This window comes from Engystomops pustulosus, chromosome 4, assembly GCF_040894005.1.
Source record: "Engystomops pustulosus chromosome 4, aEngPut4.maternal, whole genome shotgun sequence".
Taxonomy (NCBI): Eukaryota; Metazoa; Chordata; class Amphibia; order Anura; family Leptodactylidae; genus Engystomops; species Engystomops pustulosus.
In genome coordinates this window covers 149915559-149940804 of record NC_092414.1, presented here as the reverse complement: position 1 = coordinate 149940804, position 25246 = coordinate 149915559, and the positions used below count along the sequence as shown (strand labels likewise).

Here is a 25246-nt window from a genome sequence, read left to right as displayed (position 1 = left end):
AGGCTGCAGGGTGACTTGGTCAAACTGAGTGTTTACTCGTCCACTTGGCAAATGAGGTTCAATGTGGATAAATGTAAGGTTAGGCACCTGGGGGCTAATAATCCACAGGCAAAATATGTCCCTGGGGGAGTAAATCTAGCAGAGTCCCTTGTTGAGAAGGACCTGGGGGTACTAGTAGATCATAAATTAAATAACAGCATTCAATGTCAATCAGCTGCCTCTAAAGCTAGTAGGATCTTGTCATGTATCAAAAGTGGTATGGACTCTCATGATAGGGATGTAATATTACCACTGTACAAGGCATTGGTTTGGCCTCACCTGTAATATGCTGTCCAGTTCTGGGCACCGGTCCATAAAAAGGATGCCCTAGAGCTGGAGAGGGTACAAAGAAGAGCCACAAAAATGATAAGGGCTATGGAGGGTCTCAGTTATGAGGAAATATTAAAACAACTAGATTTATTTAGTCTGGAAAAGAGACGACTACGAGGGGACTCATTTATATAAATATGAATGGTCCATACAAAAAAAATATGGTGGTAAGTTGTTTCAGATTAAATCAAATCAAAATAAAGAGGTGGAACTGTCTCCATCTAGAAAAATCAGAAGCGACAGGGCTGTTTTACTATGAGAACTGTCAATCTGTGGAATAGCCTGCCTCAGGCGCTGGTCACAGCAGGGACAGCAGAGAGCTTCAAGAAGGGTCTAGATGCCTTTTTACACCTAAATAACATTGATGGCTATGTTATATAGAATTGTTTCCCATAAATCTCTTCCTCATCCAATCCCTACTCTTCCTTGGTTGAACTTGATGGACAAGTGTCTTTTTTTAACCAAATAAACTATGATACTATGAAGTTGATGAATGACAGGAAGCAGAGATTTAGAAAACAGTGAGGAATTGATACGGAAATATATTGAAAATTGTATAACACTTCATTACACAAACAATATGAATTATATGACATATAAAGAGGACCTATCAGGGCAGTTTTGAACATTAAACCAGCCGCAGGTCCTTATGCACCAATTATTTAGTGTCCCAAATTGCCACATAGTAAGTCTCTCTGTGAGCACTATAAAAAAAAAACCTTATAATTACCTAGAGATGCTCCCCGTGCCTGTGCAGTGCTTTAATGAAGGTGGGGCAGTACAACCCAACACACTGCACAAGTTATGTAACACAGTGAAGCCAAAATCACTGACGAGTCCTCTATTACAGTGATTTTCAACCAGTGTGTAAAATGAGAAATACTATAGTCATGAGGCTGGAGTACTACAAGTACCAGCTCATATGCTGAGTATATGAGCTGGCACTTGTACTCTGGCCTCATGGCCATAGTACTTCTCATTGTACCCCTTTATTTTGCAGTATATGAGCCACATAATAATCAGCACCATATACTAAAAACAGGGAGAAACTGAGGAAACTGAGAAACTGCCAGGATATCCCTTTTGTGTTTATCGAAACAGGCCCAGGTTTCACACTGAGTGAGTAAAATAAATTTAGAATCTATATTACTAACTATATGTATAATATGACTGTTTTAGTGTCATTTTGTGCTATTTTGGTTGGTGGTGTGCCCCAGGATTTTCTAAGTATAAAAAGTGTGCCGCGGCTCAAAAAAGGTTGAAAATCACTGCTCTATTACAACAAGTCTCTCCAGATGCTCCATCCTGATGTAACACACTTACTTGTTGTGATAGCATCTTGTGGTGTATAACTGATGTGATAAATGATTTCATATTAGGAAATCTATGTGACTAGACCTTGTAAGACAAGTTATGTGGAGTCTAAACATTCACTGAAATTCTCAAAGATGTAGAAGATATCTCCCTACTAAGCGTGTAGCAGCTGCGAGCTAAAATATAACTTTTATTTTTAATCTCAAATAAAATAATTCACTAAGGTCCTGTCTATGGCTGATAGGTTGTATCTATTATTAAGCCCGGGCACTGGATTCTGATGAGAACTTGAACCTGGAGCTACACCTCTATTGACCAACATTGATCCCTGCAAAAACTCCCTATCCTGTATCATGGAGGCTGTAATAGATTGATGATCATTTTTATAGACCCTATGTGTCTCTCCTAAGTTCATCATGGGTCTGTTGTAGATGCACTGATTCACAACATATTTGTCACAAGTTATATTGTGAATAGCGTGCCTGCATTCATGATATATATGGAGTCTAGCATGCAATGCTGATGGTACTTGGCCGCTCATAATGCCATTAATTCTTTATGAAGAGGACGTACTCAAGCTATACCTCGAAAGAGATTTCCTCTTTTTGACAGCTGGCAGACTGAGACCATTTACCTTAGGCCCAGTTCACACCTGTGTTCAGACCACCTTATTATCAGCCATCATTAAAATGATAATACCGGAAGTCTAATTGATACATTAAAGTCTCATTGTCTATTGAGTTTAATGGTCTTTCAATTGCTTTCATTAGTGTCCTAAATAACGGAGGCCTAATGGAAGAGCAACAAATGGACAATAAAGGGGTCACTAAAAATCCTTAGAAATCAGTGGAAAACAGATGTAACTTCCATTATTGTAGTTTTAGTGATAATAACAGAGGTCCAAACACAGGCGTGAACTGAATTCAGTGTAAAAAGAAACCGGGGGGGCACTGCTCAAATTTAGTCTCCCAATAAGTAATGATTGAGTCGCACCTTATGTACTAATTATCATAACATCTCTCAAATGTTGCGGTTTTTCTCTCGGTGCTTCATTTGTATACATGCCTGATGAAAGCCCTGAAAGCTTGCAATAAATTTTTCTGCTAAGCCAATAAAGGTATCATTCCTTAAGCACTTTTGTAGTACATCAGATTTTTGTACTCCTGTTGCGATTGGTGCATTCAGGGAAATAAGCTGTTCGTGAGCAATGTGTGGGAAGCTCAACCCCATCTAAAAAAAAAAACCTCTCCCCTAATGCACTGGCGAATCTCTAGAAATCCCCCAAGACTGAGACTATTATCTTAGGATCCGCTGTCTCCTGTATATCAAGCCTCCTGATCTTTAGAATATGCATGGTTTGCCTCCCTTTAGCCAAGTTGGCTGACAACCTCTCTGACTTGTCTCCACCTAAAACTTGTGTGGTGAAGTAGTCATTAAAGATCTATTGCTCCATGTTTGGGCCATGTATGCAGTAGATGCTTATTAGTCTCTCTGCTACCTCTAGCTGCAGGTCCCTCATCATCCCTTTTCATGCCCTATACGTGGTGTGCCAATTTCTTGCTTAAAAGTATAAGAACCCCAGGTTTCCTATCCACTACTGGAGACCCATAATCCGCCCACCCACCCACAACTGAATTTGCTTCACCGAGGTGCGTCTCCTGGAGTAGCACAATGTCTGTGTGTAATCTCTGCAAATATCGCAACACCATAATGCACTTGTGGGAGGGTGCACGCCTTTGACGTTCCATGTTATAAGCCTCATTATGAGAGTCTAGGTTGTGCACTTGGAACACAGGTCCTAAGAATCTGACACTATCCCTTCCTTCTATTTGCAGGATAGAGAGAAAGAATCCTCCCCTGCTTTTGAGCTCCCCCTTCTCCCAGCCCTGCACCCAACAAAGTTTCTCATAGGAGTGACGAGCAGTATACTCCCCCCCTGGAATACACTTTAAAAAATAATTGAGGTTATCAGACCCGGTTGCAATATCGAAAGAACTGACCCCTAAACATTAACTCCCCCGTATTTTGTTAACTAGACTTCCCTTTTTTTATGATGGCGAGTGCAGTGCTCTGCCCCCACCTATCTTTGATCACATGCAATGGGCATAAGTGCTTCCCTAACTGTGAGTTCCCGCAAATCCTAGCTGCCCCACCCCTTCCCCTTTTCCCCCTAGATTTCAAGCGAAACCAGCTTAAGAGCTAACCTCCCCTTTTTTTTTTCTTACTGTTAATCCTCTAATAAACAGCACCTATGAATATTTTCACCCTTTTCCTTCGTGTATTAGGCAGTTAATGAGAGGGAACCCTGGTACCTAAACAGAATACTTGTATTTCACATATACAGATCAATAATCGTAGCTATAGTGTCCCCAGCTGAAATCTCTCGTCTCTATTGATCTCCACAGCCAACCTAAGACCCGATCAACCAGCCTTCTAGCTGACTGAGTCCACTGTACGATTTTCTCTCTTAGTAAAGGCCTCCTCGGTGGTAGCTTCCACAAATAACACCGCTTCTTGAGGGTCACTAATAGAGTGCTGTGAGCAGTCGCTAAGCTGCAACCGTAGCAGTGCGGGATACGCCAACTGGAAACAAATGTGCTTGGCTACTATCATCGAAAATATCGGTGCAAACAGCTTCCTCAGGCAGGACACTCCTGCAGAAAAGTCCTGGAACTTGTGTCCTCCTAGGAGCAATATCCTCTTTGTCCATATAGTAAGGTATTTAGCGATTGCCTGTCTTGGTAAGGCCTTAGTCTCCCCCATATTGCAGCGGTCCAATGAAGTGTGCATGTTCTTCAACACTTAATGCCCCAATGCCGAAAGTTTTTTGTAGATCATCCTCAAATATTTTCCTAAGGGTACCCCCTGTGTATCTCCTCCGGAAGACCCACTTACCTTGTGTTACTTCATTTTTGACTTGTTATCCAGGTCCTTGATTATGGGCAACTAGGCCCGTAACACGTTCTTCTACACCCCACAGCTGAGCCTCTTGCTGCTGTACCTGTTGCCTGAGGTCGTTCAGTGTGGTCTGAATGGCCACAGTCATGGTGGTAAGAAGGTCAGGTGAAAAGCACTTAACCACCGCAGTGGGTACTGACATGTGGGGGTCAGTCATTTGCCCACTCCTCAGCACATACCTCTCCATAAATGACCCGAGTCTGTTTGCTCGCCCCATGGACAGATACAATAAGTCAAGGAGAGCTTGCTCAAACGCTCGGGAGCTGATCTCAGTGGAAGCCGGCAGGGTCTGTGCACTATGCGTCTATCTCCATCAGCGCCAGAACCGGAAGTCCTCTTCTGATCACATTTTATGCAGATAGAATTAAATTATACATTTCTTGCTATCAGAAAACTAAATATAGTTTAGAAGAGAACTGCATAGTCTATTACTGAGTTCAAACTAAGAAAAATCCAACTTCATCTTCACAAGTCAGAAACTTACCCATAGTTCTGAATAAAAATGCAATGAAAGCTTGTGCACTTTCACTGCAATATAACTCCTACTACAGGTAAGGCATGTAGTAAGAAAAAAATGATTTACTAACGTCTAAGAACTATGCTTTTAGGTGAACAAACATTTTATGGGAAGCATTTAGATGTAAATAATTTATGAGGTACAGAACTGAAAAGCTATTTTAAGGCCCCAATGAGCTGAGAGAGATATGGTATTTTGGCTTCTTAAACCTTTGGGATTTTGGTACTCAATATTTCAGACTATAATGACAAAATAGATCAGGATATTGAAACCCAGATGTCATGTACTTTAAATGTCTTACACTTAAATATCCAACTTCTAGCGAGACAGTTGTAGTGGAGATTAGGTTACAACCCCACAATCTTAGGTAAAGTGCTTTGGCACTAAATATTGAATCCATATGGAGGATTGATATGCCCTAGGGTATCTACCTTTTTTCTTTTTTAAAAAATCTTAAAGGCATATACTCACTTTGGAGAATTTTTGACATATGTACAAGATATACCATAGATGTGAAAACTATGGATCTCATGTGTAGAATAAGAATCCTCTGACCTGAGCATGCGGTGACTTGCTTCTAGCTTTTAGCATGGCTGGATTGAGTTTTTTACACTCTGTCTTTCAGATTTCTTAAGTAAAGACAAAAAGTCCCCCTGGTTCTCTCCACTGATGCTGCATATATCTATGAGTGTATATGCCTTGCAGATTTTGCAAAGGTCATGGAAGGATAAAGCAGCGCTATTGTTTTACATGTATGCAGCTACTCACAGTTATTGTTTTATCAGTCGACCATGCAGCTACTTTATGTTATACTGTCACATAGCTGCAAAATCAAATAGCTGGCGAAGGTAGCAATCACTGAGAGCTGCTCAAATTGTAAATACCGTATGTACTCGAGTATAAGCCGACCCGAGTACAAGCCGAGACCCCTAATTTCAACACAAAAAACTGGGAAAACCTATTGACTCGAGTATAAGCCGAGGGTGGGAAATGCATTGGTTACAGCCTCCCAGTATATAGTCTGCCAGCCCCTGTAGCATACAGCCTGCCCAACCCCTGTAGTAGGGAAAAAAATAACACTGTACTCATCTTTCCGACGTCTCCCACAGGTCCTCTTCTGTCTCAGACTGTCTCAGACAGAAGAGGACCTACAGGTGACGTCAGAAAGGTGAGTTTTGTCTTTATTTTTTTAGTTGACTCGAGTATAAGCCGAGTTAGGGTTTTTGAGCACAAATTTTGTGCTGAAAAACTAGGCTTATACTCGAGTATATAAGGTATGCATGACGAGGGAGATTTATCATACACATGTGCTCCTGTTTCGGCTTGTGATATCGGCCGATGACTGAAAACTGGAGTACAAGAAGTGATAAATCTCCCCCAACATTTTGTTTTCAAAGCATAAAGCTTCCTTCAAAAGATTCCATGATGTATGTATAGCCATTAATGAGAGCTCTGGCTAGACCAAGGAATAATGCAGGAGCATGAGCTGGGTACCAAAGTTCAATTCATTTTTACATGCCGGACCATAGAAATTATCATCCTAGCCTGAAGGACTGCCATCACAAATAAGGCCTGAAAAAAAACCCAATTCGTATGTATAATTGTATAATTATTTTGAATAAAAATAAAATGTTCGTACCAAATATACTCGTGTATAAGCCAAGTTTTTCAGCACAAAAAATGTACTGAAAAACGTCCCATCGGCTTATACATGAGTCACAACGAGTTAAAAAATACTTAAAAAATAATAAACTTATGTACTCACCCTTCGGTGGCCCCGATCTGCAGTGCTGCTCCCCTGATGTCCTCTTCTGCAGCGCTGCTCCCCCGATGTCCTCTTCTGGCTTCCCGGCGCCTCTCCTGCCTTCTGTACATCGCGCTGGGCGCCGCCATTGCTGTCTCCCGAGCGCCGCTGATGACGTCATACTAGGGGCCGTCCGGGAGACAGCAATGGCGGCGCCCAGCGCGATGTACAGAAGACGCCCGCGGAAGCCAGAAGAGGACCCGCGCGGACATCGGGGCCACCGGAGGGTGAGTATATAGGTTCATTATTTTTTTTAATGCTGGGCTGGGCTGTATACTACTGGGGGCAGGCTGGGCAGTGCTGTATACTACTGGGGGCAGGCTGGGCAGTGCTGTATACTACTGGGGGCAGGCTGGGCAGTGCTGTATACTACTGGGGGCAGGCTGGGCAGTGCTGTATACTACTGGGGGCAGGCTGGGCAGTGCTGTATACTACTGGGGGCAGGCTGGGCAGTGCTGTATACTACTGGGGGCAGGCTGGGCAGTGCTGTATACTACTGGGGGCAGGCTGGGCAGTGCTGTATACTACTGGGGGCAGGCTGGGCAGTGCTGTATACTACTGGGGGCAGGCTGGGCAGTGCTGTATACTACTGGGGGCAGGCTGGGCAGTGCTGTATACTACTGGGGGCAGGCTGGGCAGTGCTGTATACTACTGGGGGCAAGCAGGGCAGTGCTGTATACTACTGGGGGCAAGCTGGGCAGTGCTGTATACTACTCGGGGCAAGCAGGGCAGTGCTGTATACTACTGGGGGCAAGCAGGGCAGTGCTGTATACTACTGGGGGCAGGCTGGGCAGTGCTGTATACTACTGGGGGCAGGCTGGGCAGTGCTGTATACTACTGGGGGCAGGCTGGGCAGTGCTGTATACTACTGGGGGCAGGCTGGGCAGTGCTGTATACTACTGGGGGCAAGCTGGGCAGTGCTGTATACTACTGGGGGCATGCTGGGCAGTGCTGTATACTACTGGGGGCAAGCTGGGCAGTGCTGTATACTACTGGGGGCAAGCTGGGCAGTGCTGTATACTACTGGGGGCAAGCTGGGCAGTGCTGTATACTACTGGGGGCAAGCTGGGCAGTGCTGTATACTACTGGGGGCAAGCAGGGCAGTGCTGTATACTACTGGGGGCAAGCAGGGCAGTGCTGTATACTACTGGGGGCAAGCAGGGCAGTGCTGTATACTACTGGGGGCAGGCTGGGCTGTGCTGTATACTACTGGGGGCAGGCTGGGCAGTGCTGTATACTACTGGGGGCAGGCTGGGCAGTGCTGTATACTACTGGGGGCAGGCTGGGCAGTGCTGTATACTACTGGGGGCAGGCTGGGCAGTGCTGTATACTACTGGGGGCAAGCTGGGCAGTGCTGTATACTACTGGGGGCAAGCTGGGCAGTGCTGTATACTACTGGGGGCAAGCTGGGCAGTGCTGTATACTACTGGGGGCAAGCAGGGCAGTGCTGTATACTACTGGGGGCAAGTGGGCAGTGCTGTATACTACTGGGGGCAAGCTGGGCAGTGCTGTATCCTACTGGGGGCAAGCTGGGCAGTGCTGTATCCTACTGGGGCAGGCTGGGGTGGCTGTATACTACTGGGGGCAGGCTGGCTATATACTGCTGGGGGCTGGCAGGCTGTATACTGCTGGGGGCTGGCAGGCTGTATACTACTGGGGGGGTCTGTGACCAATCCATTTCCCACCCACGGCTTATACTCGAGTCAATAGGTTTTCCCAGTTTTTGGTGGTAAAATTAGGGGTCTCGGCTTATACTCGGGTCGGCTTATACTCGAGTATATACGGTATAAATATATACAGTATAAATAGTGCTGAATACACAACAGTTTCCACATTAAGTTGTGCAGATCACACTGTATATTACCTCTTGTCGTCATTAAATTCATAAGGAGTAGATCCATTTAGCTGGCATGGTTTATGAGAAGGGCTTACTGAACCTCCACCATCCTGGTCTGGGTTTGTGCCAGATAATGCTCTGTTTTGCTGAATATTCCACTGTCGAGCAGCATTGTGAATTGCAATTCTTTTTTTCTCCTGAAACAAAAAAATTTATTTATAAAAATATTCACGAACTTACATGAACACTGCAATAATTGTTTTTTTCCTACACCCCTACAGAGATACAAGAGATACTAAGGGATAATATGTATGCAGCCACAAGAGTCTGTCTAATTATCAGTAGCTGTTATAGGAGTTTGCCATTCTACTGTGAAGAACCTGTGTGGTCCAGTCCATGAAATTCATCCAAACACCTGGTGCCAGGGCCCAAGAATTTTACAGATAAACAACTGGATAAAATAATACTGCATTATATATATTAAAGGAACATCATTTAAAGGAAATTTACCATCAAAATCAAGTTAATAATGATAAACCAGGGACACTTCACCAGGCACCGTGACTGTGGTAATATTTATCAATGACTTCCTCCCTTCTAAAAATAATTTTAAAAATATGCTAATGAGCCAGAAGGGCTCTGGATATGTCACTAAAGGCCTTCTGTGCTGCCACTTCACAGGCTGTACAGTGTGCAAGGAGCAGTTCCCCCCTCCCCCATCAAGCAGAGGTAGAAAGAAGTGCTGTGGGAGCAAGGGAGGGGGGAGGGGAACCAGCGTAACAGACTGTGAAGCTACAGCACAGAGGGGCTTTGTAATGCTCAAGTGAGCAGTAAATGTGTCACACAGAAGCAGCATGGTATCCTCTAGTTCTAATATTTACTCAGACAGAAATAATGGATAACCGTTAAACAAACCCTAAATAAGTGCCATATTCTTTTTACCACTTTCACTTATTTTCCTATTATATTAAAACCAAGTCCTCCTCCGCACAATAATAAGGAGTGAATGGAAAGTCAAATAAAACGCATGCTATACCTCTAGGTGTTAGAGATATTTATATCCATATTAACAGGGTATTAAAAAGCTGGGTCTTTGTTGGTGTCTAGCGGGCAAGTGACAGGAGTTTGGAACGTAGCAGATTTGGTATTAGAAACATTGTACAGTAGGGGAGGCCAAGCCCTGCCAAGAGGCTATGCTTGAGGAGACCTCAGTGGATTGAAAATAGCAATTAAATAAATTAAAAGTAGTCAGTAGTAAATGAAATGTTTAATTTGAAAGAGTAGAAGACTCCAATACAAGAATATGAAGTCCACACAATGTGCTATTCACAGCTCCCCGAGACCTCACCGCCACTGAGAGCCACTGAAGGATTATGTGATAAAGTAGATGGAAATCACAAGAATTACTTCAGCTTTAAGGACAATGAACTGAAGCATCACTTATCCAAAGAGGAGGGGGCTCTTTTCATTATCTTGATGGGAAATGAAAACCTCATTTCCAGAAACATGATAGTACATTATAATACCTACCATATACAGTAACATATTATTGAAGACATAATGCAGGATGATATCTCTTAGTAAAATACATATATTAAGGAAAAAAGAGAGGGAAAAACATTTCCGTACTGAAAGGGACGCAACAACCAGATTTTACCTCCTAAAATTGTAACTGTAAAGTTACTAACAAAAAATACTGTTAGCGCTGCTGTAGAGAGGCTTTAATATCAATTCCACCAATACCTGTACCATGCTGCTGGCTTCTTCCTAGCCTCAGATATATTTGGTATTTATAACATTAGATTAAGATCGGTGGCATAACTAGAAGCTGATGGGCCCCAGTGCAAAGTCTGTGCCAGGCCCCCGACTATAATGTATGGTTTATAGTACTAGTCTTCTCATATGGGAAAGTGACACCATAAGGGCCCCCTAAACCTCTGACCCCCTAAAGTTACGCCCCCGATTCAGATTTAGTTATTCCTGATATGTGTGGACACTCTAAGAAGAGGACAGCAGGTTTATAATTGGCAGATCTGCAGTAATGAGGCACATGTATGTGATATCACGGAAGGTCCTTTGCCATCACACTAAGTACTTTCAAATGATGCAGGACAGCTTGTTTGTAATTGGCCAGTCTAAAGCATGTGATGAGTGCTTGTGACATTATTACAGGTCTTACAGCCTCTCTCAACAAGCCTCCTGTCACATCTAGCTGTACTATATGGTTTCTCATGGCAACCAGAAAGCCTGCCGGGACAAGGTAAAACCGCTTCTAGCAGCTAAACAGCTGAAGGTAGCCAATTATAGTAAATTAGAGAATTGCTTGTTTTTGCTTATGGCTGAGTTAGGAAAAAGTTTTTATACTTTATTGTTGTACTTTAAACTAGGTAGGGTATGAAATGTACTTTCTAGAATTCACTCTTTGGGGCTTATTTACTAAGGGCCTGAACGCCGCAATTTTGTCAGGTTTCCCCGAATATTTCTCTTTTGCCCTGAATTGCCCTGGGTTTTTGGCGCACGTGATTGGATTGTGGCACATCGGCACCAGCTTGAATGCGACAGAAATCGGGGGGATATGGCCATCGGACAACCCGACGGATTCAGACAAACTGCAGATTTTAAAAAAGGAATTGTGTCGCAAGATCAAGCACTCACATGCACCGGGAAGAAGCATGGGAACTCCGGCGGACCTCGGCGCAGAAGCGACACATGCAGGAACTCAGGCGCATCTTAATGAAACGCGCCGGACCCAAATCCTCGTCGGACAACGCACCACACGATCGCGATGGGACAGGGTAAGTAGATCTGCCCCTTTATGTGAAATGCTACCCATTTACCTATAAAATAATCATATTAAAAGTAATGTACAAATCTAAAGAAGAGTCATCTTTTGCCTGAGAGGAGTCACTTTAGCTTGTGAAACAGTAGTTCTTGGCCATGGTGCGACTCTTATACAGAAAAAAAACACTCTAAGGTTAGAAATGATTATCCAATAAAAAAACAAGCATCCATTTGTTAGGTTATCTCCTTTTTCTATGGTACATAATTGCTACAGGAGAATGGCTCAGTTGGCCCACAAATTGGTTACACAACAATTTAAAAGAGGGCCACTTTTTATCATGACTATGTACAGTCAATAGGATTATGCTGCTAATCAAAAAACAAATGTAAAGAATTTTATATTTTTTAAATTCCACTTTAATACTTTTTTCTGTATCAGACGCAGCAGTGTTTTATTTCATGACATTTTGTATTGTAAGTGTGGATGTGTTATCTATGAATGGTTTATGGTTTCAATTCACCAGATGCATCAATTTTAATATGTTTTTCTCCCCTAAGGTCAGTGGTTAAATAGTCCTCCAGGCCATATCAATCCATATTGTGCAGCATGTAAATTGAACAAAATGAGTAATATAGCCATAAAGAAAAGGAGCTAGTGACAGAATTACTTTTCATGCAAGCAAAATGGCTCGATTTTATCTGTGTGAGCGGTAGATCATGGCAACGGTTTAACAGCTTTATGCCTCTGGAAAATTCATTTGAACGCTTTGTAAATGTAGGCACAGACAAGGAAAGGAAAAAAGCAAGAGGAATAGGCCAGCCGAGCCTGATGATACGTCCCCAGTATATGACTCAGTATTAGCTCCTCATTTCATGGGCAAAGCACATTCCGTTACCAATAAAACTTGCCCTCTTCTGAACACCCACATTTTCCTGTTTAAATCTAAAATGCTTTCAAGCAAAACGGGAGCATCTTTCAACGAGAGCCTTGTGTCATAACACTGAAATTCTATCCTCTTAAAGATCTTCCTTATAATAATCATTCTGCCCAGGACACGATTTGGTAGAGAGCGGCCAAACACCCAATCACTCCAACAAGTGTAATATAGTTCTACACATAGGAGGAGTATTGTTAGGTTAAGTTTCCTACTGGATGGAGATCCAAATGTACTGAGATGTGCGGTGTGTATAATAATCCACAATGCACTCAACATTTTGTACCTTAGAGCTAACGAGCTATGAATTGGGGTCCTACTACATATAAAATGACACGTTATATGACAAGTCCATCCAGTATAAATAAATGGGAACTACAGTCACACCATTTCTGAGAATAATGCTACTTGAGTTTAATAGCCTAAATCAGTGGTGGCGAACCTATGGCACGGGTGCCAGAGGCGGCACTCAGAGCCCTTTCTGTGGGCACCTGGGCCATCGCCCCAGCACACCAGACAGAACTCAAAGAATCTTCCTGCAGTTCCAAGCAACTTAAAAGATGCTGCTTTCAGGCATATATTTAAGTGATACTTCACTACTTGGGACAGTAGGAAGTGGGAGAAGGGACGAATTATCTTTGGAGGACCTACTGCCGGACCAACGGTTCTCTGTGTACAGAGGGACACTGGAAAAAAGCTAAAATGATGCAAATTTTGCAGCTTGTCCTCAGGAGGCCAATATGATCGAACGTTGTTGAGGAACAGGAAGCAATAAGTTATTGCTTTCATTTTTGGTTGGCACCTCGCGATAAACAAGGGGGGTTTTGGCTTGCATTTTGGGCACTCGGCCGCTAAAAGGTTCGCCATCACTGGCCTAAATAATCAAATATCTTTAACCGTTTCACCACACGGGTCGGTCGCATGGAGAGGGCTCACAGGCTGAGCCCTCTCCATAGCTGGTAGCTGCATATCGCAGCAAAGACTTATCGGTAACACCCGCAGATTGCTGCTGGCAAAGCTGCTGTAAAAAAAACAGGCACCATCTTGCAGAGGATTGTCGCTCTCCGTGGAGTCATCGGGGAGCAGCGATCCGTCACCATGACAGCCTCGGGTCTTCCAAAGACCTGAGGCTGTCTCGTTTTAACCCTTTCATTAAAATGTGCTATCAGCACATTGTAATGAATGAGGAGGAAAATCCCCATATACTGCCATACAGTAGGGGGGACAACCTAGGGAGTCTGAAAAATAGTAAAAGTAAACATTAAAAAAAAAGTTAAGAAAAAACCCTAAACATTCAAATCACCCCCCTTTCCCTAGAACTGATATAAATATAAACAGTGAAAATCAAACAGATAAGGTATCGCCGCGATGCCCGATCTATCAAAATATAATAACGTTTTTTCACTGTATTTATCCCCGTAACAGAAAATAGTGCCCAATGTCAAAAATGGCACTTTTTTGCCATTTGAAAAATATATACATGTTTAAAATCAATAAAAAGTGATCAAAAGTTCTTACAGTCCTAAAAAACTTCATCATAAGTCGCAAAAAATGACACCACCCACAGCTCTGTACACCAAAGTACAAAAAAGTTATTAGCGCCAGAAGATGGCAAAATAAAAAAAAATTTCTACACGAGTTTTTAATTTTTGTAAATGTATGAAAACATGATAAAACCTATACAAATTTGGTATCCCTGTGATCGCACCGACCCAAAGAATAAAGTAGACATGTCATTTGGGGTGCACAGTGAAATCCGTAAAATCCAAGCCCACAAGAAAACGGCCCAAATGCATTTTTTCACCATTTTCACTGCATTTTTTATTTTTTTCCCGCTTCCCAGTACACGGCATGGAATAATAAATACCATCACTATGAAGTGCAATTTACGCAGAAAACAAGCCATCACACAGCTCTGTACTTGTAAAAATAAAAAAGTTATAGATTTTTGATACTGGGGAGTGAAAAATGGAAATGAAAAAACAAAAAAGGGAGAGGTCCTTAAAGGGTTAATACTAATAGGAAAATAAAATGCAAAAAAATAACATAGCATCCAATTGGACTTACACTTGACTAGTGAAAATAGAAGCCCTTTAATGACAGTACCAAGACTGACTCCAAAAACCTTCAAGGATTTTCATGAATTACATCAGATCACATGGGGCACAGAATGAAAGCCATCACCTACAAGGTTCTTGTCAAACACAAAATAACCCAACCCACTGCACACATTAGCCAATCCGATCTGAGTATTTAAACTTGAATGTAATTGGTTAGTAACAACAACTCCAAGTGTTTGTTTTTTTTGTTTTTTTTTTTAAATAAGGCTTTGTATATGTGTCACTACCCTACAAAGATAGACAAGATGCCAGTATTACATAGGTCGTAGTGCAACTATAGACAAGTTCATCCTGCTAACAGCTTATGGATGAGCTGGAACTACTGAAACCTGATGAGTGAAATGTTCAATATGCCTTGAAATCCTTCCCTGACAGATCTTACCTTTATTAAGGCTTGCTTATGGCTTTCACGCTTCCTCTCTTCCTCTTTTCTTGCCAGTACAGATGCAGTACGTCTTTCTTCTTCCTAAAGAAAAAAAAACAGAATGCAACAACAATTTTTCATTTTTTAAACAAAAACTTATAGAAAACTCAATTTTGATTTATCCCTTTGCACCCAGGAGCCCAGCGCAACAGGGTAGTAGAGGGAACCACTGAAAGAGGTAACTTTAAAGGACATCTACCACCATTTTCTTGGTGGTAGACTGTCCCATAACGCACCTTAGTTACCTGTAGGGTATGAGGGAGACTCTGGGGCCTCCGTTACAGCGAGAAAATAGGCTTTTAAAAATATTCAAATGAGCTGGAGGCACTCGGGTCCTGTCCAACGATCACCTCCTGGCTCCACCAAGACCTAATTTATGCACAGCCCCCCCCCCTCTCCCCTGCCTCATTGTTAATCACCACTCCCTTGTCTCTCCGAGGCCAGACACTTTCTTTTTAATCTCTTATTTGAAAAATGAATCATCATCCATGACAACATTGTACGGTTTTCGACTTATCATGATAAAGGTTCAATATGAATAACCGTAGAATCATAGTTCTCTTGGTCATTTCAGCCATTTAACAGAAAAAAAAAGGGAAGAAAAAAAAGGAAAACATTTAACAAGTTATACCTCTACCGGAATACCAGATCCCCATATCTGCAAGTTTGAGGGGTACATAGTTACAAGCATTGTCTCAAGTCATTCAGTCAGTATTGCTATCTGCTTACTGCGGTAGGTACGAGTAGACCTTATTACATCATATTGGAGTTGCCCCAAGTGAGTTTATATAAACTTTCATTTAGCTTTTGAACATTTACTAGTATCTGACACTGAGCAAAAGAGAGATGAACCAGATCAGAGATGAGAGATGAATATATGACACCATTCTATTGTCATACTATTACATTCTCAGCTCTGCTACAACATACAGATCTGCTGTGCCTCCCCCCTGAATAAAGACCTTATCTGTTTGTAGCTTGCAGTTTTAGTCTCCTCACAAAGTGTTGCTTGCAGGCAGGAAGTCTCTGTGTGAGCTCGTCCTGAAATGTAAGGGTGGGGGCTGGAGGTAGAGAGGAGCTCAGTGCAGGATCAGACAGGAGAACAATGGGGCGCATTTACTTACCTGTCCTGACAATTTACTACGATTGTGAGCCTGATAACCTGCATGTGTCGCTTCCCCGCTCAGGTCCACTGGAGTTCACCTTCTTCTTCATGGTGCATGTAAGTGCTTGATGTAGCGACACAATTTGAAATGTAAATTTCAGTCGGATTGTCCGATGGCACGTCTCCCAATTTCCAACGGTAGTGCGACCGCGGACCCTTAGTAAATAAGCCCCAATATGTCCTACTTTAAAGTCAGAAGACTAATGGTCGGAACCCAGGGCAACTGAAATTGTGTACACCAGGACTGATAAAGACAGGTTGGAATTATATCTGTGAAATGCTGTATTTTTGTTAATATAAGTGAATTAGAGAATGTGTTATTTTGTTATCCTGAGTATATTTAAGAATCTTGTATTTTTTGGGATTACCCCTTTAAGGAAAAAAAAAGGTTCTCTATCCCATGTTTTGCTCTTTTCTTCTCCCAGAGAGCAGTGTTTCTCAAAGTCTTCTCAAGTCCATTTGCAGCTGATAAATAAGAGGCTAAAGATTAACTCCTTATATATCTATATAGGTTCAGCCATATTGATTTATGCAATTTTGGCTCAAAAGTTTAGTTTATACTTTAACAAATTCCCCAGGAATTGAAAAGTGGCAATACTATGAATGGACAGGAATTTGAGACTCTTCCCCCCTTTTTCTCCCCTCACTACACTTTTTTTGAAAAGTGGGCTTTAAAAATAGTCTGTGTTATTACACTGGTGCAGATTATAGCCGAAATCGGGTCCGCCTGGAGTAGTTCATCCTGGCACACCATGAGTGCTGTTCCAGAATTACTAAAAGGTCAGAACCTCTTAGTAAATCTGGCGAGTCGTGTGCCAGTTAACGATTATTACGACTGGCGCAGCATTTGTGTCAGTCTTAATAAATTCCGCCCAATTTATTTGGCCTTTAAGAAGTGTAGATTTTTTTTTATTGCACAACGCATCATTATCAGAAACATTGGGACATATTTATCAGGACCTCTGTGCCACGGCAGCACTTGCGATTATTTGCCCCAATCTACCATCTTCACGCCAGTGGAGCTTGAAGGGGGGCGTGGCAAGCCGAGTGGAGGGCGTGTCTGGCCAGGAGTGCGCATCAAACTTGGTGTCCTCGTGGATTTGTTATGCACATTTTTATCCGATTTTATGCGAGTAGATTTGATAATAAATTACAGAATTTTTGGAACTGTCTACACTATGTCCGTATCTCTTTCTCTGTATAGTGGGATGTGTCACCAGGAGAATTTTAAGGACTAGAAAAAAATTTAAGCAGTTCTGTGTCTGGCGTTAATCGGTCGAATAGGTCAAGTGATTTTACTGAAAGATATATATGCAATACGTATGAAGTTGGAATAAAACTGAGGGACTAGAAGATTATATAGAGCTCTGGTCACACTACATAATAAACTCTGTGTAGCGTTGCATTATCTGTTATTATGAAGAATTATTATTATAACCTGCCATCACTTTATATGATGTGAAAATCTCCCCCCCTCCCCCCCCCCCTCCAAAAAAAAATATTCTAAATAATCCATCAATGCAATAGAAGGTAGTAGTAATGTAGTATGGGTAACATACAAACATTAATTACCTATATTCTTGCCTATATATATTGCAAACACTTTAACAAGAAGATGCTGTGAGATCACTCCGAATCCATCCATTACATCACTGGGGACAATTTAAACAATGCAGGCGTCCAGTGAGAGCTGTGAGAAAACCATTTATGAGGTGCCTGTAGTCCGCCTCACATTTTAGTCACAGGATAAAATGGATAATTGTGTTTGACGTTGCCATTATGGAACATATTATTTATGGTCTTTTTCCTCTAACTAATCTTCACTATATAATCGATTGTGGTAACTGTCAAAACATATTTTCTTCACAACAAATAAAGTTGATAAATGGATCATCACTAAATAATTTCGGTTACCGATGGATCTTTTAAGTTCTTTTGTAGTTAAAGGGAATCTTCCGATTCATTCCTTATAAAGCAGCATCACTGCGGAATCCTATTTGCACCCTGATGCAGGATGTGGCCTAAGTTTTTTATTTTTTATTAAAAAAATAATAATTATGCTAATGAGCTGCAAGTGCTTTGATGGGCATCCCCATCAAAATCGAGGTGCAAATAAGATGCTGCTTCATAAGATATGAATCAAATTGTATATATTTCCTTTCATGTTAAATAATGACCATTTAGCATAGATATTTTTAAACAGGCTTCTAAAAGAAAGTAAAATGGGTATTCTCATCTGACATTTAATTTAATGCATCCATTTCTTTAATTAGATGTTATGTTATTAAAAAAAAATAATAATAAATGTACCTGTGTGAAGATAATTTCCCATAAATGTAGCCATATGGTCCTTCGGAAACAAGATAGCTGTACTTGGAGATGACCACCGCTGCTGGAGTGATTGCACAAAAAAAAAAAATTCATTTTTGCATAAGAAATGGTCAGGAGTTGCTGCATGTTCCACAGTCGTCCTGTGGTAATGAACTCTGAATCCAGGTGGTCGGGCAGTGCTCAATAACGTGTATATGGCCATCGATGCAAGAGTGCGCTGGTGGCCGTATCCAAGGACAACTATCTTGTTTCTAAGGAACAACATGGCTACATGACAATGAACTGGTGCTCATCCACAGGAAGTAAACAATAAAGCTTCCTATATAATAAGAGCAAGCAGAGATCTAGAAAACTGTGAGGAATTGGTGCATGAAGTACATTGGCCAAAATTTAGAAAATGTAAGAATTATTTAGAAACTAGACAAACCTTTAATTTGCTGCAGGATAACTGAACAACTAGGCTAGACAGCCTGTGATGCTACTGCATGGAGGGTCTCTGGTAACACCCACCGAGGGCACTTCTTGCTCATTATTTTAACATTTATTTTAGAAAGGAGGTGGTCATGGATAACAAATATAAGAGGATTACCACAGTCATGGTGCCTGGATCTATGAGTAAGTGTCCCTTGCTAAACGGACCGATGCGGCCGTGGGGGCTGCTAAAAAAAAAAAAAAAACATGTGCCCCTGTTTGTTTAGGGGGTGGGGCAGGGAAGCTGCATTCAGAAAAGCTTCTGGCCGGCCACGCCCACTTGTCACCATATCCCAGGGCCTGATACTGTGCTACGACAGGGGAGGGGTAGGCATGGCCATCTCAAAGTTGGTTTGAGCACAGTTGTGCTGCTGGGAACACCGGGAATGAGGAGGTAAGTACATGTTTACTTTTTTAAGCAGCCCCCCCCGGCCCCGGCTCAGGTTTTTATAGCTCTTGGACAACCCTTTTTTAAAGTAGGCATCTAAATCAAACATGGTATGAAAATCCTCTAGATACATAATAATTTTATGTGAATGTTCCTATACATAGCTGAAGGACTAGGAGTCATGAAAAAGGTGCTTAGAGAAGATGTGCAGACACTTGGCATCAGAAACTCAGCGCCTCGCTTATGTATCGTGGAATGGGAACACTTTATTTAGGTTTCATGCAAAGACTTATGACCAAATGGTTTACTGTATATATACTCTGCTTGTATTTGTGTGTCCTCAAAACATCAGCTGTTAATTTAGCTTCAAATACAAGATTGCAGAGGAGTCTACTATCATCTGTCACTGCTAGATCAGCCAAGCTGATATTTTTATTAGCATTTGTATCACCCATTAATGGATTTGTTGTTACCGAACCATTTGTAGAGTTGTGAATAGAATTGTACAGAATGAAATTGTTTTCCTCAATATAGCAATACAGTCACTGACACATCTTCCAGTTTTGCCCTATGAATGAAGTATGAACTACAGTTGCCATTGGTTGCATTACATCTCAATGCTGCCACCTGGTGGCTGACCACAAAAATACAATAATAGCACTTATGTAAAAAACTAATATAATAAGTAAATTATAAGTATAATAAGATAGCAGACAGAATCCTCCAGCATCATGATCAATAGCCAAGGTAAGGGACGATGTGTGGCGTACCATAGAAAAGTAAAATATGACATAATCCATCACATTCTGCATTCCCTTTGTATATACAGTACAAAACCTTATGTACTCTTTATGGGAGCATTAGTTGTCAGAAATGTGACAGAAGCCAACCAAGCAGAGAATGATTGGAAACAGACATACCTAGGCAAGTTTATTCCCAATTACCGCCTATACAATAAACTTTTCTGCTATGCAACACTGCAGGGATCTTTCAGCCTCAGTTTGCATATGTCCGAAGTATACTGCGCTATTTACACACGCATTACATTTACATCCTGTAATAGTAATTCTGGTTGTGCTTTGGGCCAAGGATTAAGAAGACTAAGACTTATCCCCTTTCCCAAACTCACGTCACTTTTTAGAGAGATACGTGTGCTCATATGCTATAACCTGCGCCTGCATCCTGGTACAGGCTGCACGGTTTACTTTTCATAAAAGTGGCGTAAGGTTTGTAAAAGGGGGAAATAAAATTGCTGTTTCCTTACTGTGTGCCAGGAACTGAGGCTTTTTTGAAGCATTGTACACCAGAAAATTATAAAAGACATGATAAATTCTCCCCAATGCGTTTACAAGTTGGACAGAAAGTCTTAAAACTGCACCGGATTTACCAGACGCACCAGAAGTGTCTCAATGAATAATTAAAAAAAAAAATTAAAAAAATTCAGGTTTAATATAAACACAACTGACCAGGTTGATTTGGGACCCCGCTTTATTGCACATACAGTGTCCCTCAGTGCCTGTGCGGTGCAGCTGGGGTGTACTACTCCGCAACTCGCAGGCGCTGGGATCTCCAGAACAAGGGAAGTATAAAATGTGTGGGTTTTTTCATGTGCCCATTGCTAAAAAACTCATACAGGGGGACTTGGGATACTGTAAACATATGCAACACCCTCGCCGATGCAAGGCGAGGGAGTGTTTGCGAATACGCCCCACCTGCATGTAACCACATTACACTACATGGTCCTTATAGGACATAGGGGACATTGCAGTGGTTAATCCTGCCTGACAAGGCAGAAGTTAATCTGTGTATGATGTAAGATTCTATTATCCAATGATCTGTGTTACATCCTGTCCTCTGTAAGCTGAGATGTAATTGGAGGAGCAGCCACCACCTGACCAGGGGAGTTACAAGACCCTGTCAGGAAACTTCCAGAACTAGGGCAGTCTCTCCCAGGAGGGAGAAGAGACCAGTTCCAGTCAGACCCTCTGGGTCTGCAGGGCACAAGATCAGAACAGCTAGAGACTAGTTTAGCCTAGCTCCGATGAGAAGAGAAGCAGACTGGGTTACCCCAGTCCAGACTCTATTCAGCCAGCATACCAGATAAGAGCAGGAAGAGCCTAGCCCCTGCCTCTGAAGAGTGGAGCTAATAGATAAGAGTTAGTGAGGAAAGGGGTATCATCCTACCTTCAAGGGTGATACCTGAAGCACTCCAGGACAAGCTGGAGCTTCCTATTAGGACACAGCTACCTCCCAGCCTGCCCTCTGCATCCAGGCTGGCGATCTACCTCCTGAGGCTCCCTCCAAAAGCATCTCAGCACTCCATCACTCTGTTAAAGGCACGTTGCTGAAGTTCCTGTCGGTTCCAATAAAGAACTGTAAGTGTTTCTGTTCAACCTCTGCCTCCGTCTGGTCCCTGATACTCCGGCTGTCACCATCACGGGCACCCTGTCCACCACACAGAGACTCATACTCTAGACACCAAAGGGTTGCCCCAGGGAGATCCGCTATAGCAGCCTCTCCCTCATCATTTCTTGCCAACACCACCCTACTGGAGATCTGCCAGGCTGTAGGACAGCCCTCCGGTTCCCCATACCAAGCACCGTGACACAAGCGTGCTTAGGCCGCAACCGCCAGCCACTCAGGTACTGCGGGCCCAGGCTGTCTCCAGGCCCCAAGAAAGGGCTAGGCCCCGGTGGGGGATGTTGCACATACAAAGGGGAAGAAAGGATTTGAGAAATGAAAAAGTGTAAGCACTCGTCATAAAACATACCTTTTATTAAATAATATTACGAGTACGTGTGTAATACTTGAGATGAAATTAAATTGTAGGGTAGAAATACACGGTTAGTCGTAGGTTCTTTGTGATAAATGTCCGTCATCTACACGCTAGAAGTGCACATCTCTTGTGTACCATCAATGGCATCCCAAAAGGAGAGTACTTGAGGTTACATAGAAACTGTTCCAGACCTGGCAAAACAGGTGTCGGAACACTGCCAGCCCACCATATACGTGTAGGCATATCCATATATTTGTGCATGCGAGTGCATCACCTGTGCGCGGCATTCTCCCTCTGCTGCTGGATCAGATGGGCGCATGCTGTCACTATTGTGCGGGGTGTACAGCGTCAGGCTTGTACTGATGCACAGCACCTCCGCTTCACAGCAGCAGCAGTACACCACAGCACCGTTAGCTCTGTAGTGACCCCCTATACGTGTCTGTCTGTGTCTATTTATTGTCACAACTGGTATATTTTTGTACCGTAATTGCTTCCCCATATGTAATTTGTCATGTAACCTGTATTGCTATATTGCAATGTCCTGTAACTATGTTTGTATGCAGCTAAGGAACTAGCAACATGTAAGAACGCACCTCCTGATGTATTTATCTATTTGTATAGTTAAAACGGTCTCCAACTGTGTAACAATTGCCATGACACTATGTACAAAACAACTTTCTCCCAGGGTATCAATAAAGTTGTATTGTATTGTATTTTAGTGGTGTTACGGACCAATTATATCTATTAGAGACCTCAATCTCTCCTAGAGAGTTGAGGGCTCCCAGTTCCGGAGTGTCTGCTGCCTCTGATGCTCTGGTACCCAGACTCCCGTCCAATCCCCAAGCTAATAGTGCTCATTGATATAGTGGGAATATGTATTGTGTGGAACGGGGAGGGAATAATCAACTTTAAAAGGGGACTTCTGGTCTTACCCCTGGTTGTTATATATTGCGCTCTACAACGGTGTACTTGCGCCGTGAGGCAAGTACAGGTTTCTTTTTTTTCAGCAGCCCCCTCCTGGCCACCTTTGATTTTTTTGGAAAGTCTCGGACAACCCCTTTTATCCTGTCATGAGTATTACTTCCTGTCCTGAATAGAAGTCTTCTGCTTTCTTACCGTGATTCTCTTCATATCCAGCTGTCGCAGCTGCAGCATATGTCCCAGAATGGTTTGCCTGTACCATGACTCTTGAGCTATAGGGTTGCCATCAAGTGTGACATCTGAGAGTGATGCTGAATCAGCAAGGCACAGGATGTCATTGAGTCTGGGAAGGAAAATGAAACATTGTTTCAGCTATCATCAACATTTCAACAAGCTTTGTAAAAATCATAAGCTAATCAGAGAAAAGCGATTCCGTATACTCTGGCTCGACCCTTCCTTTTACTCATAAAGAAATTCAGCAGTATAAGGGAATAAAACCGAGGTATTAGATTAAATAAAATGCAGAGGGTATCAGTTTTGACCATAATAATTTGAAGACCGTGTTAGGAAGCAATCTTAGAGATCTTTGTAACTATACCTTTGTGTGTGTTAGTAGCAGCAGAACTGTGAAAAATGCATTTATATTACTGGATTGAGGCTGAACTTAGGGCACTCTGGTGTGTGATCTCTCTATTAAACACAGCAGAGCTCCTCCCCTGAGTAACTGCTGTATCAGTACGATACAATATCAGTACATCATCAGTATATTGTAAATTCACTCTATCTGTAAAAGAGACGGCTGATAGCTTTAGATTTATAGATCCTGCTATGACAGCCATGGAACCCTCAGTAAGGATCCTTGCTGTCACAGCACCAGCCAGATCCAAGATGGTGGCATGGTCACTTAAAGGGGTATTTCCACGAAGAACAAGTTTCTTAAATGTACTCGGTGAATTAGGGAATGTGTTATTTTGTTATACTGTTATTAACAAAAAAATACAGCATTTCACAGATATAAGTACAACCTGTTGCCATCAGTCCCGGTGTATACAATTTCAGTTGCCCCTGGTCGACAGCCATCTTGCCTGAGGCTTCATGGGCTTCTCTCTGCTCCCTGCTGGGGCCCCTCCCCCCCTGCATTCCAGGAGGAGCGCTCATACACCGACACAGACACTGATATCCTGCTGGCATGTACACAGTGGGGGGAGAAAATTTGAGAATTTTCTTTCATGGGCAAACCCCTTTAAAGGGAACCCGTCACCACTATTTTCACAAATACAGCTAGTGACAGGTTCCTATAGAGCTCTAATAACTATTTGACACCCTGCTTGTAGCTAAAAATTATGCCCCTGAGATTCCCATATATTCAACTTTATAGTTTTATCTGGTAACTAAGCATGGCTACATGGAGTCCAGGTGGGCGTGGCCTCCTCGGGCTGAATCCAGCAGCTCCTCCCCATCCCTATCTCTGTATGCTGCTATAATGTCATGTGACCAGGGTGACATCATCGCAGGTCCTATAGCTTTTGTAGCATTAGGAACTGTACACTATGAAATCACAGCATATTTTATCAAATGAAATCACAGCAGCCTGCAAGGAGAGGAGTGGTAGTCCATGGAGGCTGCTGTGATGGTTTTATGTGGTCAGATATGTACATGGGGTATAGTTTTCATATTAAGTAGCTCAAGGACCTTTGATGATGTCACCCTGGTCACATGACATTAGGCCACGCCCCCGTGGACTAGCTCCAAAGCTGCATAGATACCAGGCAAGATTATAACTCTGATTTTATGGGGATCTGAGGGGAACAATTTTTAGCTAAAAGCAGGGTGTCAGATAGTTACTAGAGCTCTATAGGAACCTGCCACTATCTGTATTTATGAAAATAGTGGTGACGGGTTCCCTTTAAGTGGCAACATTCTGTGCCAGAACCGGTTGAGGGTGTCAGCCGCATAATGCAGCTGACACCCGCTATGTATGGAACGGCCTCAGCTGTTACGAACAGACAATGGTTTTTGTGATAAACCAATGGAACCCCCATGATTAGCACTTTGTTCTGTGACTGGACAAGGAACCGGTCATCAACATTTTCTTTTAAATGTAAAATTTTGTTGAAATTGCAGCCAGTTGATGA

General features: G+C 42.4%; 1 protein-coding gene across 1 annotated transcript in view; it reads right to left on the bottom strand.

Annotated features, from left to right (window-relative positions):
- LRRC49 (leucine rich repeat containing 49) overlaps positions 1 to 25246 on the bottom strand; it is a 73253-nt gene that overhangs the window by 21671 nt on the left and 26336 nt on the right. Inside the window, exons 10-12 of the mRNA XM_072148080.1 lie at positions 23307 to 23454; positions 15018 to 15101; positions 8827 to 8996 (exon numbers count right to left, since the gene is read on the bottom strand). Coding sequence (XP_072004181.1) covers positions 8827 to 8996; positions 15018 to 15101; positions 23307 to 23454 — 402 coding nt within the window. The remainder of the gene's footprint in view (positions 1 to 8826; positions 8997 to 15017; positions 15102 to 23306; positions 23455 to 25246) is intronic.